This window comes from Portunus trituberculatus, chromosome 10 (genome assembly GCF_017591435.1).
Source record: "Portunus trituberculatus isolate SZX2019 chromosome 10, ASM1759143v1, whole genome shotgun sequence".
In the NCBI taxonomy this organism is placed as follows: Eukaryota; Metazoa; Arthropoda; class Malacostraca; order Decapoda; family Portunidae; genus Portunus; species Portunus trituberculatus.
In genome coordinates, this window is record NC_059264.1 from 5,165,643 (window position 1) to 5,182,069 (window position 16,427).

A 16,427-nucleotide genomic window follows, 5' to 3' on the forward strand; every position below is an offset into this window, starting at 1 on the left:
TGGTCTCAGTCCTACCCGAAGATCGGTCTATGAGCTCTGAGCTCGCTCCGTAATGGGAAAGACTGGCTGGGTAACCAGCAGACGACCGAGGTGAATTACACACACCGCGTAGTGTAGGGGTTAGCACGCTCGGCTCACAACCGAGAGGGTCCAGGTTCAGTCCCGAGAAGCGGCGAGGCAAATGGGCGAACCTCTTAATGTGTAGCCCCTGTTCACCTCGCAGTAAATAGGTACGGGCTGTAACTCGAGGGGTTGTGGCCTCGCTTTCCCGATGTGTGAAGTGTGTTGTGGTCTCAGTCCTACCCGAAGATCGGTCTATGAGCTCTGAGTTCTCTCCGCAAAGGGGAAAGCTGGCTGGGTGACCAGCAGGCGCCTTGGTGAAAAATACACACACACACACACACACACACACACACACACACTCTCTCTCTCTCTCTCTCTCTCTCTCTGAATATATAACTACTTACTATACAAATGCAAGTCTATGTATAAATGAATAGAAATATGAAAAACTCTCCTTTTCCTCAGTGTACAATAATATGAACAAAATACAACAACATGTATAGTTTTGCACAAAGAAAACAAATATTTTATGTACCTAATTTATAGTTTTGTTATTATTTAATTTGTTTACCTATCTATTTTTTTCGCGAAATATTATCTACCCACTTATCTTTCGTCTATTCTTTTTTTTCTATTGACTATTGTGAAGAGAGACGTTCATTGTACTTAAATTGTATCACTTATTATTTTTTTTCCCATCATTCATGTTATCTTTTAATTTCTCTGTACGTATATGTTTACTTATTTCCTTCTTTTAATTCATTGTTCGTATATCTATTTACTCATTTCATCATTACTTACTCTATTCTATTTCCGGTTTATCTTTTACTTACCGACTGATTTTCATTCCACTTTTATCCTTGCATGTGAATCGTAGACAAGACAAGATCAAGATGGCGAGAAGGATGAAAGTCAAACAACACCCTCCTGATTCATCACTTTATTGCTGCCTTTATAAATCAGTACACGCATGAGCCTTTACTATTATGTCCTGTCCTGACTGACTGACTGACTGCTGCCCCACATCCAGCACTCAGCACTCCCTCACTACACACCAAACACCATTTCTTTAGTCACTCCTGCAACTCCCCCCCCCACACACGTTCAGTATTACCATGTCAGTGTCCCAGTATTTCTTAAGTGTTGCTAGATTATTAATACCAGATGGAAGAAATGATGGTGGATTGCTAACTGGTGATAAAATACAAAAATATATATAAATAGCGAATTTGTTAAGATCCTCGCTAATTGGACGTATTTATATATTTACTCACTGCATCTCCATCACAACGTGGTGAAGAATATTTGAGTACTATTTCTGACGGACAGCCTGCTTTGAGTGATCCAAGTTAAAAAAAAAAAAATGGCAAATGTTAGTATTCTCATTAATCATGGCTACATTAACTCCATTACAACGTTAAGAAAATTTTGGCGTACTTTATCTGACAGGCTGCTTTCAGTGACGTAACAGTATTAAAAAAAAAAAAAAAAAAAAAAAAAAAGCAAATTGGTTGACATTCCCGTTAATTGTGGCCAGATTAACTCCATAACAACTTGATGAACTTATGTGGAGTCTTTTAATGATGTAACGGTTAGAAAAGAAAAAAAATGTTAACTGTCATCATTCCATTACCTGTGAATGCATACTGATTAATCGTACGCGTTAACTTTCATCCCTTTCACTGGTACACTCTGGAACTCTGCCTGCTTCTGTATTTCCACCTAAAGGGAGCAAATATACACCCCTTCTGGTTATTACGTGTGGTATGCTTCGCTTGCCTGTATGAATTAACACTGGAAAGTAAAAATAAATGAAAATAAACCCAAATAGAATGAAGGAAACAAGAATATTAACCAGCATTAAACTGATAACTCTTAGCTTACCAGATGACTTTAGAATACTGACACAAGAACACTGGTAATACATGGGGGTTTATTAGTACCTATTTCAGCCTCTCAGCACATCACAGTCCCACATGAATGTATATCGAACGCGCCTATACGTAAAAAAACACAAAGCATAACGTATATTTGTGTTTTCCATCGAGTATACAGTTTGTGACCCAGAGTTCTCGAAAGTATGAAGGAGCCGTGTGAAGTTGTAGACACAGGATTGATATGCAGTTGTGTATTGATTAGTATGATTGAGTAGTGAATCTGTACAGCCGTGGCTAAAAATTTTATATACGATATGTTTTCCTTCAAATTCTTTCTTCTTCCAAATCTTCCTTCATTCTCCTTTCAATACTCCTACTTTCCTTCACTTTTGCTTCTTTTCATCTATTTTTTTTTCTTTTCATATTTTTTTTCAATCTTTCTTGTCTTCCTTCATTCTCTTTCTACCTTCCTTCACTCTTGCTTCTTTTGATCTCTTATTCTTTCTTCTTTCATGTCCTTCAATCTTTGTCTTCCTTCATTTTCCTTTCAATAATCATTCTATCTTCCTTCCTTCAATCTTACATCCTCTGATTCTTTCATATCCTTCTTCAATCTCCATCGTCTTCCTTGTAATATTCTTTCATACTTCCTTCAATATTAATTCTATCTTCCTTCGGCCTTACATCCTTTCCTGATCTCTTATTCTTTCTTCTTTCATATCATCCTTAAATTTCCTTCTCTTCCTTCATTTTCCCTTTAATAATCCTTCTGTACCTTCATTCAGTCTGGCTTCTTTTGGTCTCACTAGTTAAATTATTGACAAAGAATATATCAGCAAATTTTTAGCCACGGCTGTACATTGTTATAGAATTAGTAAGACTCAGTGTGAATAATTGTCTTTTTCTTCTTCTTTAGATACAACCTGAGTGTGCGACTATCAAAATAAAGTCTTTGTCCACAGCCTTTTATAAAGCCACATTAGAATGCACGTGATAAGATACAGTTAGTACGGTTAATTCAGTTCAGTTTAGTTGACAGGGGAAGTGTAGCCTGGATATCGGCACTTCATGATGTGTTTTGGTTCAGGTATAAGTTAGTATGCTTAGTGATAGTCGTGGAATATTTATTTACAGTGCAGTCATTCCTCATTATCCACGGGTTCACATTTCCACATAAAAAAGTAAATAAATAAATAAAATAAGTGTTCATATCTATTTTTCTTCATTTATTTATTTATTTATTTTTTTTTTTGTTAATTGTTTTTCCTTTATTTCCTCTAAGCTTTGGGTGTTCAGGGATGTTCTTTAGAGGGACCCCAAATAATTTTCTATAATGTAAATCTAAGACAAAATAAAAATAATGGAAATAAAAAAATAACGAAAAGAAAAGAAAGCGGAAGATAAAAGACGAAAATAGAAAATAAAGGAAACAAACTAAAGAAAAGAGAAAAAGAAAAATACAACAAAGAATATCCACGTGTCTGTCACCTCCACCCCACCCACCCCTGTGGATAACAAGGAATGACTGTACGTGTGTGTGTGTGTGTGTGTGTGTGTGTGTGTGTGTGTGTGTTACCTGTGCCTATAATGTCCAGTGGTGATATTCATGAGTTGATTTATTTATATTCACTGACTTATTTTTACTTGTCTTCATTGGTGCACATAATAAAGTATAAATGTAAAGGTGACCCCTAAGCCTAAGGAAATAGGCCTATATTTTTCTATAGGCCTCAGGTAAAATAATAATGATAAAAAAAATGATAATGGTAATAATTAATGAGTTGACTCCTTTGCATTGATCTCTTTAAATTGTAATAATAATAATAATAATAATAATAATAATAATAATAATAATAATAATAATAATAATAATAATAATAATAATAATCTGACAACCTATATATTTTCTCTTAAATTGCTTTTTCCTGTCATTATCAAACTAGGTAATCTCTCTCTCTCTCTCTCTCTCTCTCTCTCTCTCTCTCTCTCTCTCAAAACTAATAATTTCATCTTTTTATTTCTAACTCCTATCTTGAGAAAAAAAAAAGGTGTCTCTTTCTCTTATAAACTAGTAATTTCATCTGATTTCTATATTTCTAATCATCTTGAGAAAAAACAAGTCTCTCTCTCTCTCTCTCTCTCTCTCCATCAGTGCCACAGCCTCCCATAATCTCCATAGGTGCCACAGAAGCCACAGCAAACAATAAGGCAATAGGAAACACAGCAGTGACAACACACAGCTCAACACACCACTTTTTTTCTTCCTTATTGCCACATTTCAGCCTCTATTCAACCCCCTGTATTGAGATTAGGGAGGTGTCACTAGAGGGGGTTTTGTTAGTGCTCTCTCTCTCTCTCTCTCTCTTTAGTCATCCATCAATCTCTTATATATTCATTATCTATCTATCTATCTACTGAAGTTTATCATTTATCTATCTAAAGGTTTGCATTTTGTTAGTTTCACTTTTTTTTTTCTTTTGCTTTTGTTTTGTATTATATTCTTGTTCGTTTTGTTTTAGTTTGTCTTCATTTTGTTCTAATTGATTTTTTTTTCTTATTTCACTTCCACAATGTCAATTTCTCTCATTAGTTTTATCAATCAGCCATTTTTTTCTTTCTTTTACATGTATTTTATTTTTACAAAGCCAACTTCTTCACTTTTCATCATCTAATTCTTACAACACATTTTTTTTCTGATTTTTCGGCTGGTTTTATTCATATCAGTTAACTTTCTTGCATTACTTTCATCATCTCACTTTTTCATCCTTATTTCTCACTTCAATATTGATTTTCTGGTGCTAATTTTAACAATCTCATTCTTCCAACACTGCAGAATTTTCTTACTTTTATTATCCATCATTTCACTCTTACAACATTCCTTTTTATCAATTTTTCCTTCTTTACTTCATATTCTTTACTTTTTTTCATTATTCAATTTTTGTAGCTATGGAAACACATTACTGCATCACCAACTTTTCAGTCATACACGTGTCTTTTGGTACATAATAAACTTGTCTCTGCCTTTAATACTTCCCTACATTGAGGGTTTCACTGCACCACTCTACAGCTAACACCTACACTAGTGAGTGGGATATGCGACTCTGGCCATTGGCACATACGTATTGCTGGTATGAGGTGATATATGTAATGAATATGCTCAGTATCACATTCCACATTGGTTTTAGTTTCCCATGTGAGTGTTCCATGCAAGACGCCAAATCTCGCCTCCTTTAGGACATTATTTACAAGCGAATCATTTTTATCACTGTGAATTTCCTATGTTTTTCTTTGGACAGATTTCCATGATATACAAGTAAATGTGTAGTCCACTTCATCAAGCCAATGTACTTAAGTGAAATTATATACAGATGGAAAATTATGGCATACAAAATTATAAAAATATCTTGTCATGCACACCAAATGGCCCTCAGCATGCCACCGTCCCAAGCACCAAGACTCTCCAAACGCTTTATTTTTGTGACTTCAAAGAGAATCAGTCTGCTATGCGCCACCTTCCCTGCACAGCTCTCATTCATCAAAACATCAAGTCACAAGCAATTCACACATCCGGAACATTCTCTACTGGTTATTTTTTGTTCTGTATTGTTCACGTGGTTTATGACAATTTTCTATACTCAAGATTAGGACAAAGGAGGACTTATCTTATTTATTAGTACATATTTCTCATACTAACTAATTATTTATCAGTGATGATCTAAAACTTTACTAATTCTTCACATAAATAAGTTCAAATTTCTCATATTCATTATTTATCAGTAGTTATTAGAGTCTTACTAATTTGTCACATCAATAAAGTCAAATTTCTCATATTAATTCATTATTCATAAGTAATTACCTATAACCTTATCAATTCCTCACATAAATAAGGCCATATTTCTCAAGGTAACACAACATTCACATAGTTATTTCAAATGTTGCTAATTATCCTCACAAATCATTCATATTTTTCATACTTACATATTCATCAGTAACTATTTAAAACATTATTTATCACTCACATAACCTGTTCATATTTCTCACACTGACCCAACACTCATCAAGTTATTCTAAACCTTACTAATAATTCCACACAAATATATTCAAATTTCTTCTACAAACTTATTATTCATCAAGATATTTCAGAAATTCAGCACTTATCTTACTACCAATATAAATCAATTCAAATTCCTCACACAAGCTCATCATTCACCACTAGTTACTTCAAACCTCATTAATCCATACCTCAGTTCAGACTCCTCGTACAAACTCATTATTCAAGTTACTCCAGAGACAACTCACAACTCTCACAAGTCAGTTTAGGTATACAGCAAAACCCTGCTATTCCCAGAGATTCATTCATTCCTACAGTGTGCTTTGCTTCTTGAGTGTCCTAATCCTTCATTCCCTGGAGCCCAAAAGACGAAGCTGGGCGAGGTCACCTTATCTAGGGACATATTGGTAGACATCACATCACATCACACAGGCAAACACCTCGGGGAACATCATCAATACACATTATCAAGAATTATGTAGCATTAAATATTGACGTCGAGAATTTTCAACATTTTGGCAAATTTATACATGACGGAAAATTTCTCTCTACACCAGGAACATCAAATTTGTAAACCTTTCCTTGTCTTGCTTCAAAACGCCTCATATTCTAAGTATAGGACAAGATACCTTATGATACCTTATATATAACACAGGCCATTACACTCACACACTCATATTTACAGAGGCTGGCCAAACATTACATATTTACACATGGAAAGTCAAACAGCCAGCTTATCCCACCATGCAGTCACACAATGTTGCCTTATCTACAAAACACCACCTGCTTATCAATGTTTCATGGGCAGTTATCTCTCTCTCTCTCTCTCTCTCTCTCTCTGTGTTCCTTGAAGTGGCCACTATAAAACAGCTTCTATCTTTCCCTATCTATATATTTCTTGCTTGTTTGAATGTTTTATCAATACTAGCACCTTTTTTTTTGTGTGTGTGTTTATTTATACTATCCTATTTCTAGCTTCTATTTCTCTCCATCCAAATGTTTTATTTATATCTTATCTTTTTATCTCCCAGCCTCTATCTCTCCTTTTTTAAACATTTATTTCTTTTATATGTCTGTCTCTTCTTGCATCTCTTTCATTTTTATACTACTTTTTTCCTATCCAGTATCCAGTCTTCATCTCTTCCTATCCAAGCATTTCACATTTACTCTATCCCTCTGCCTTCCAATCTCTACCTCCTCCTTTCCAGACATTTCTTATTTCTTCATTATCTCCTTCACACATGCACTTCATCTATTATCTTTTTTTTTGTTTCTACCTTTCCTCTTCAGTATTAGCTTTCAATTTTACTCACAATCAATTTCTTCTCAAACTATTCCTTACACATCTCCTCCATAAACCAAAGACATCTCAGTATATTTATTTCCACTCATTCTATCACTCCACACACACTTGTATTCAGAAATGCTTTGCTCTCTCACCACAACTGGCCAGAGATGATTAACCAGGTTCTCAAGAATGTAGAATGTTTCTCCTGTTACTAATGCACAAAGCTCATCTGTCACTAGAACCCTAGAAAAACATCCTTAAAAACCTGTGTCACTTCAACTAGAGCCTTTGGAGTGTAGTGATGTGAAAAGTGTTTCAGTAGTAATCTCACCTCTTACTCTCATTTCTGTATCACCCTGTATGTTTTCCTGCCTCCATAATCTCATTCCTGCATCACACTGTTTTTCTGTCTCTATTTTCTCATTCCTGCATCCCTCTGTTTTCCTGCCACTTTTCTCATTCCTGCATCACTGTGTTTTCCTGCCACTGTTTTCTCATCCCTGCATCACACTATGTTTTCCTGCCTCCTGTAGTTACTTAATGCCTAAATCTATCTTACATGCTAAATTATTGTGGTGTATCTTTCTATGGGTCAGTTTGTAATGCTCTAAGATATGCTATGATGTATGGAAGCTAGTTCATAAGAGTGAGGTCATGCTAGTCTGCTGCTCTCAGGAATATTATGTACTGGTCTGTGTTTGTAGGGAATTAAAAATGTAAACAGTAATAAGTGGGATTGTATATATTGTAGACTAGGTAGAACAGAAAATAAATGTAATAGTTTCTCTGTTATACTTAAAACATTATCATTTGTCTGCTCTACATAAAAAATAAAACATTATTGCTTCTCTGTTCGATTAAAATATAACTTCTGTGCTTGATAAAAACATAAATAAATTCTCTGCTCTACTTAAACATAAATATATTCTCTGCAGACTTAAAAATAAAATAACTTCTCTCCAAACTTAAAAACATAAATAACATATTCAAGCTTAAAAAAAAAAAAAAAACTAATAACTTCGCTTCAAACTTAAAGAAACATAAATAACATCTCTTCAGATTTAAAAGACTACAATTTCATCTGTAAACTTAACATAAACAACTAATCTACAAACTTAAAACACAACAACTTCTCTACTCAACTCAAACAAAACTCAAAACTTCCTTACCCAACCCCAAAAACACAATAACTTCAGAACTCCACAAAAATCAAAACAAAACTTCTTATCACCACTTCCCAAACCTTCAAAAACACCTACAAAATGGCACACAAGGCAGTCGAAACCATTATCAGCTCCTGGAAAACAACACTGATTTAAATTAACCCAATGGACTGCTTACCCCTGACACAATGACCCCCACCAGTCACCACCTCACTGTTGCTTATCTGGTAATATTTCACTAAAGTTATCTTGTCAAAACACACCCTGGCATTCACTGGAAGAGCAAGATTCCATAGAAAGTATTACGATACACATCCGTCTGCCTGTCTGTCTGTTGAAACTCCACACATATTCACACTTGAGCTCTGAAAACAGCTCGGAATATTGTAATGTTTCTGACTTCATGATATCTGAAATATACGAGGATGTGGTAAGCTCATTATTTATACGAGATTTCTAATGTATGTTTTCATTTCAACTCTTATTTTACGTTGAGTATGTTTTTTTTATATTAAGTTTCTTGGTTGCTGCCTTAAAAGTAACTCCATTTATACGAAGTTTCTATGTGCGTTTTCATTTTAACTTTAAGTCGTGACAAACCAAATTAAAAACAGAAAAAAAAAAACTGAAAATAAATACACAATTGCCAAGCTCATACACAACCACTGCATGGCATAGAATTGAGCAAGCTGGGTTATACATACACACATACACATCTACGCCACATCAATGCTTTAAGCTGTCAAAAAATATACGTAGAAGGAGCGCGGTGTATCATTGCATCATCGGAAACGCTTTAAACTTATCGATAAAGCAGAACAAACTTGTACTTTTCGTTTGTGTGGTGTCTTGGCCTGCTATTACTACTACTCCTACCTCTGTGCATGTGTAAGGCGCTATGACAACTTAAAGGAGATTATGGGAGGGATGGTGATGGTGGTGGTGATGGTGGTGGTATAATATTGCTGTCTCAGAAAAAAATGTGCTATTATCACTATTATTGTTACTATTATTACTATTGCTGCTATTATTGTTGTTATTATGTCTTGTTATTGCATTAGTGTATTCTTCTGGCTATTCTATAAGTTATCTATGAGTCTTTGTGCCTTGTTTATTAAGATATTTGTGGATAACTCACTCTCTCTCTCTCTCTCTCAAACACACACACACACTTCTCTCATTATCACACTGGAAGAGGAAGAACAAGAAGAGAATAACAAGAACAGGAATGAAAAATACCAGAAGAACAAGAGAATAACAAGAACAGGAACAAAAAACAAGAAAAATAATAACAAGAAAATAATTCCCTCTCTGTTACATAACCCATACAAATCTCTGTCCTTGTGACACAGAATAGCTGCCCTCACTTGCCTAATAAAATAATGCCCATAATTGACCTGCTTTTGTGTTTCAAAGGACTCACCGAAGATGCAAAACATGGGAGAAAAAGAAAAGAAGAAAAAAATGTTAAAATTTATAAAGGGGGAGGAAAAGAGAAGAAAAAGAAGAAGAAAAGAAAAAGATGAATACAACACTTAATCTCCTGCTTGCTCATAAAAAGTGTTATTGAGTATAATATGTTAATGCCCAAAAACTTATCCTGATTTTGTTTTGAGGATTGGTGAAAGATACAAAATAAAGCAATACAGAAAGACAAAGAAAGAAAGAAAGAAAGATTAAAGAAAGAAAGGAAGAAAGGAAGGAAGGAAGGAAAAGAGACAGATAGAAAGACAGAAAGAAAGAAAGAAAGAAAGAAAGAAAGAAAGAAAGAAAGGAATGAAAGAAGAAAGCTAATTAAAATTTCCTGTTACAAAAAAAAAAAAATAAATAAAATAAAATAAAACAAAACGTAAAATGAAAATAAATAAATAAATAAATAAAATAAAATATAAAATAAAGTAAAAAAAAATGGACAAATTAACTCTGAAAAACTGGTAATAGCTTAACAATAAAGAACCTGACAACACAACAACACAAATCATCATACACAGAAACAATGACAACACATATACAGTTCCCTAGCACCAGTACACACACACACACACACACACACACACACACATACACACAGTAACAACCATGTATAGATCTAATGGCTTCTTGCAGCTTCCCTTATTTCTCTACTTTCATACACCGACCAGCTCACTGAAAGCACAATATATGAGTAAGAAGCCTCGTTTAGCACACTGCCTACACCACCAGCCTTTATAAATACAGTGGTTCTTTACATTCAAAAGGCAAACTGGTGCACAAATTATACAACAGTGATTTGCATACAACCCGCCTTACTGCTGTGCTTCTACAAACAAAGACTCAATGGCACTTAATGTACAGCTTTCAATGATGTGTTGTTTGTCTATGGCAGTATATATATTGCATGCATTATGGTGAGTACTGGTATCTTTGTGTATTTCTTTCACTCACTCACTCACTCACTCACTCACTCACTCACTCTCTCTCTCTCTCTCTCTCTCTCTCTAAAGTATATTCCAGTTTGGGTACCAGACATACTGAATAGAAAACTTAAGTAATTGTTCTTGTTTCATATTGTTTCCATGTTTTCAGTTCTTTTTTTCCTCAACGTACAATTCCTAACTAAATTCCGTTAATTGATCATCCTAATTTTAAAGGAGTGAATTATCATAGCTGTTTTTCTGTATAATTTATGATGAGATGAATGCATAAATTGATGTATATTCTTCTCCTTCTAAATGTCTAAATGTTTGAAATGAAATGAATGCGAGATTTTTCTTTGTTTTCCTTATTCAAACTAACCAATTCAGCGTCTGTTTGGAAATGTACAGTAATGGCCAGCGAGGGATGATATGGTGAAGGATGCTCATTCAGTACCGAGCCTTGTGAAGCGAACTGGTTAATGTCACTTGCAACTTTCCTGAATTAACTTACATGCGTTAGTCTTTTTTCATAGTGACTTATTATCTCTCTCTCTCTCTCTCTCAATTATTCAGCATCTATTTTGAAATGTAGGTATGAGTTAGTCTAGCTTATTTTTTCTCTATACTAACTCATTACCCCTCTCTCTCTCTCTCTCTAAAAGTACCACTAAAGAATAAGAAAACAGACCACAACCACCTCAAGAACACACAAAACCAAGGCACTACACACACACACACACACACACACACACACATCACAGTTCACCACAGCCTAGTCTGCCGCAGCATTGATCGCCGCCAGCGCTGACCCATATGCAGCATCACCCCGGGAGTCGAGGGTGGTGGGCAGCTGGTAGGCGTGCTCCAGCTCCTGCAGCAGTATAGGGTTCCTTGCCAACGCTGAGCCCCCACAGATGATGCTGGTGATCTCGTTCTCCTCCAGCATTGACCGAGGCATCATACTGTGGGGTTAGGTTAGGTTAGGTTATGTGAGGTGAGGTTAGATATGGTTAAGTTGGGTTGTTTTTCTTCTTCTTTTTATGTATGAGAGGAAAACTGGCCCAGGGCAACTTAAAATAGAAAAAAAGGACCATTTAGTTGCCAGTCTCCTTGCAGGTCTGAGAGAGTTAGCTAAATCAAAGGGATAAATGTCTTTGAGACTTCCCTCTTAAATGAAATCGTTATAGGAAATCGGAAATACAGAGGCAGGCAGGGAATTTCAGAGTTTACCAGAGAAAGGTATGAATGATTGAGAGTACTGGTTTGGTTTGGTTTGGTTTGTTAGCCTTTATGAAATTTGGTTATGTTAAGTTATATTAGTCTTAAGTTAGATTAGGTTAGGTTAACTTTTACAAGCAGATTAGGTTAGGTCAAATATACTGGCCATATAACCACTAACCACTAAACACCTGGACAACAAAAGGTAACAAACAACACCTCGTACCTGTGCATGTTGGTGATGACGCCTTTACACAGGGAGCGCATCACCTGGCCCAGAGAGAGGTTCCCCAGGTCCACATTCGAAACCGAGGCAGTCTGCAGGGGGCTGTGTCTCTCCCCGAACAGTGTGGGTTCAATGAGGAGGTTAGATTCACTTGCTCCATCCCCGCCAAGCTCAAGGACTCGCTGCCAGATCTTTGCTGTGGTGGTGGTGAGGTGAAATTAAGTTAGATAAGGTAAATTAAGTTAAGTAAGATAAGGTAAGACAAGGAAAGGGAAGGAAAGGAGAGGTGAGGTGAAGTGAGGTGAAGGTGAGGTTAGGTGAGGTAAGGTAAGGTAAGGGAAATTGAGGTATAGTAATGTGGCTTTAACCCCTTCAGTACTATGACACATTTACATATCTATTCTGGTTACTATTTGGTGATTTCATACAGCTTCAGAAACTTATGTGGGATTAAAACAGAGCAGACTCTGGCTATTAATCTTCTGACCTCCATACACCCTTCCTAATGTAAATAATATAGTCTAATTGTAACTAAAACTCAAGGTAAAAATGCATGTTAGTACTACTGAGAGAGTTAAGGCAAATTTGTATAAAGATCACAGAAATAATTAACAGACACAATTAACCAAATTTCCAACACCATTTCTTAATAAAAAAAAAAAAAAAAAAAAAAAAAACTATCAATCTATCACTAGAAATATATAAAATACCATCAAGAAATGAACTTCAAATAGAGCCTTTAGAAAGTAGTGGTCTAGGTCTAGTCTTGTTTGATTTAGTTTAGCTACATTACACTAGGTTAGGTTAGGTTTCATTGTTTTATTTAATGTAGAGGCTCGAGTCATAACTATTTTCCAAGATCACAAAGATGATTACCTGAACTCCCAACACAACAAGTAAAAACACATGAAACATTACTATCTTACCACTAAAAACAACAACAACAAAAAACCTACTGAACTGGCATAACTTCAAACTAGACCATCATAATATTTCTCAAACTACACACTAGACCAGGAGACAGCACAACCTCCCCCTGCGACAGCCACACTCACACTGGGGCACGGAAAAGCCAAGGTCCAGACTCCACTGCTGTACCATCCTCACGAAGGCGGCCAGCACATTGCCACCATTGAGAGAGGCAGCCACAGCAAGGTACGACTTGAAGAATGGAAAGTACTCAATGGGGCTGGGGCTGCTGGGGGGCTTGTTGCATGGCTTGAAGTCCTATGAGGGGGCAGAAAAGGAGAGACAACTGTTTTTATCATTCAATTCTATATTTTGCTTGTCATTCTATGGCAGGGCAGGGAAAGAGATGAGATGGCTGTCTTTATTATTTGGTTCTATACTTTTTCTTTTTTATTGAAGAAAAAAAAAGTGTCATCTTGCAGGAGCTTTCTTGACATCTGTCCTTTTATTTCAGCTGACCTTTTGAACAGCAAGGAACTGGAACTGTTTTCACCTGAGATGTCACACCATACCACACCACACTACACCACAACCCACCACCCACCACCATGCTTCACCACACACACTAGAGATGTACGGATGTATCGATATCGGTATCAGAGGTATCGGCCCATTTTTTGGGTATCGGTATCGGTATCGGCTTATTTTATGCCGATACTCCCGATACCTAAAAGGAATTTACTACTTAGTGATATATTCGATATAAGATATTGATGATACCAAATTAATATAATACGGCGTATTAAGTTTCCGTGGTGATTACCGTATGTCATAGAATACTGTTTTCTGTGGTAATAAGCCACAACCTCTAAATTGGACGTGTATGAAACGCGTATAGGCTGAACTCCGGCATCCTGTCACACGGTCGGTCATGAGTCACCACGCATTCTCACTGTCTCTCAGTCAGACGCTGCTCCTCCACCCACACAAAGTTCACACAGGTGAAAAGCTTATGTTTTTTAACTATAATCTAAGAATGTCAAACTTCAGATATTGAGAATCCAACAAATGATTTGGTATATATATATATATATATATATATATATATATATATATATATATATATATATATATATATATATATATATATATATATATATATATATATATATATATATATATATATATATATATATATATATATATATATATATATATATATAGTTAGGCATTTTGCATTATTGTAAATAACAGCATATTCTTATTTGATTTATAATTAACAGTGCTAGTGCTAGCCTTTTCCAAGATATCATACTGGAATAGGTGGAAGCTCGAATTATATATGTATATTAATTTTAATGCAAGTTTAATTTTTGAGTTACTTGTGTAAAAATTCCATAACTAAGAAAGTAACGATTCTGTTTTGTAATCATGTGCATTGTGTATAATTTGTTGCATATTAATTATTCAAGATCATAGCAATACACTAGAAATTTAGAATAAACTAAACTTTTTTCTATTTAATTGAAAAGATTAGGTGAAAGCTCATTTTTCTGAATTGGTCTACTAATGTGTAATGAATTAATATCAAAGGATGTCAGATTTAATTAAAGAGAAACATACACAACAAAATGAGTTTCTTTTGCTAATATTTTGTGTCTGTTTTACAATTTTAATAATTTTAAAAATATTTTTGATCGCCAAAATATCGTCAATAAAATTAATAATGAAAATGCACAAGACCAAATGGTCGCTAAAGGAGTAAGAAGTAAGAATTTAAAATAACTGACAAGAATCAGAAGACTGAGAAGATATTCATTCCAATTACTGAGTAATTTACCTTTGCAAATGGCTTCAAAAAGCTTCTAGAATTGCTCCTATTTCACAAACGTTCTCAGAAGGACTCACAGCATCCCCCAAAACAAAGCCTCCCATCTGATAACGCTCACCGTCCACCAACTCATCCTGGTGTCCAGTGCAGTAATCACTACAAGTAGTAGTATCGGTATCAGTGGTATCAGTATCGGTAGTAGTATCGGTATCGGCCCAATTAGGTGGTATCGGTATTGGCCAAAATAGGTGGTATCGGTATTGGCCAAAATAGGTGGTATCAGTATCGGTATCGGAATCGGCCAAAATTTTGGTATTGGTACATCTCTAACACACACCACATCTCACCAAACACCACCACACCACACCACACACCACCACACTCCACTAAACTGCACCACACACCACTCCATGTCACAACACTCCACCACAATCCACCACACACTACTTTGCCCCACCACACACCACCACCACCACACACCTGCGGCATTTTGAAGCACATTTGGGCGGAGGTGGAGATGTTGATGATGGCTTGGGTGTTCTTGGTGAGCAGAGGCAGCACGGAACACTGGAGGTCACCTGGTGGAACACAAGGGAACAAGGTGAGTTAATGAGAGAGAGAGAGAGAGAGAGAGAGAGAGAGAGAGAGAGAGAGAGAGAGAGAGAGAGAGAGAGAGAGAGAGACTGCTCCCTCCCTTTCCTTCACCCTTAACCCTACTCCTCCTCCTCCTTTTTCTTATTTTCTTCATTTGTTTTTATCCTTTTCTATTTGTTATTTTTCTCTCATCTCCTCTTTATCTCTTCTATTCCCGCTTCTCTCTATCACTATAAACATATAAAATCCTAAATTCAAACCTTAACTTCAAATAGAGCCTTTTAAAAGTTGCAGTTTAGTGTGGTTTGGCTTAGTTAGGTTAGGTTAATCTTACCTTTCTTAATAATATCTCTTGACTCAATTATATTTTACCACATAGTTATTAGGTTAGATTAGGTCAGGTTACTGTTAGGCATTGTTTTGGAAGTGATATGTGTGTTGATTGGCCTTTCTACAATGTTTTCTATTTATTTCTTTATCCCAACAACCCTTTCCAATATCTTCATTACTCTTTCAATATCTTTTTAAACACCTGACAACCCATTCACTAATTTCTTACAGTATTTTACAAGCTTTTAACAACTTTTTACACTACAATCATAAACTAATCACTAAAGCTCTCTATAACTTACTAACAACTTTCTACACCACTTTACAACCACCTACCAATCCTTTACAACCCTTTAACAATTTACTACAGCATTTTACAACTTCCTACCAACCTTCTACAGCATTTTACAATCCTTTAACAATTTACTACAGCACTTTACAACCCTCTTTCTACCTTCTACATCACTTTACAATCCTTTCT

The 16,427-nt window shown here is 35.5% G+C and overlaps 1 protein-coding gene across 8 annotated transcripts in view; it reads right to left on the reverse strand.

Annotated features, from left to right (window-relative positions):
• Positions 1–988: 988 nt before the first annotated feature.
• The window catches only part of LOC123501819 (sedoheptulokinase-like), a 35,517-nt gene continuing 20,078 nt past the window's right edge, over positions 989–16,427 (reverse strand). For 5 of the 8 annotated variants that reach the window (XM_045250841.1, XM_045250847.1, XM_045250844.1 and 2 more), the window contains 5 exons: positions 15,503–15,600; positions 13,338–13,509; positions 12,283–12,478; positions 11,648–11,800; positions 989–8,852 (listed from right to left, as the gene is read on the reverse strand). In XM_045250841.1, coding sequence (XP_045106776.1) covers positions 8,795–8,852; positions 11,648–11,800; positions 12,283–12,478; positions 13,338–13,509; positions 15,503–15,600 — 677 coding nt within the window. In that variant the 3' untranslated portion in view covers positions 989–8,794. Of the gene's footprint in view, positions 11,801–12,282; positions 12,479–13,337; positions 13,510–15,502; positions 15,601–16,427 lie in introns of all 8 variants that reach the window. The other 3 variants (XM_045250843.1, XM_045250846.1, XR_006673716.1) reach the window with 2 other exon arrangements.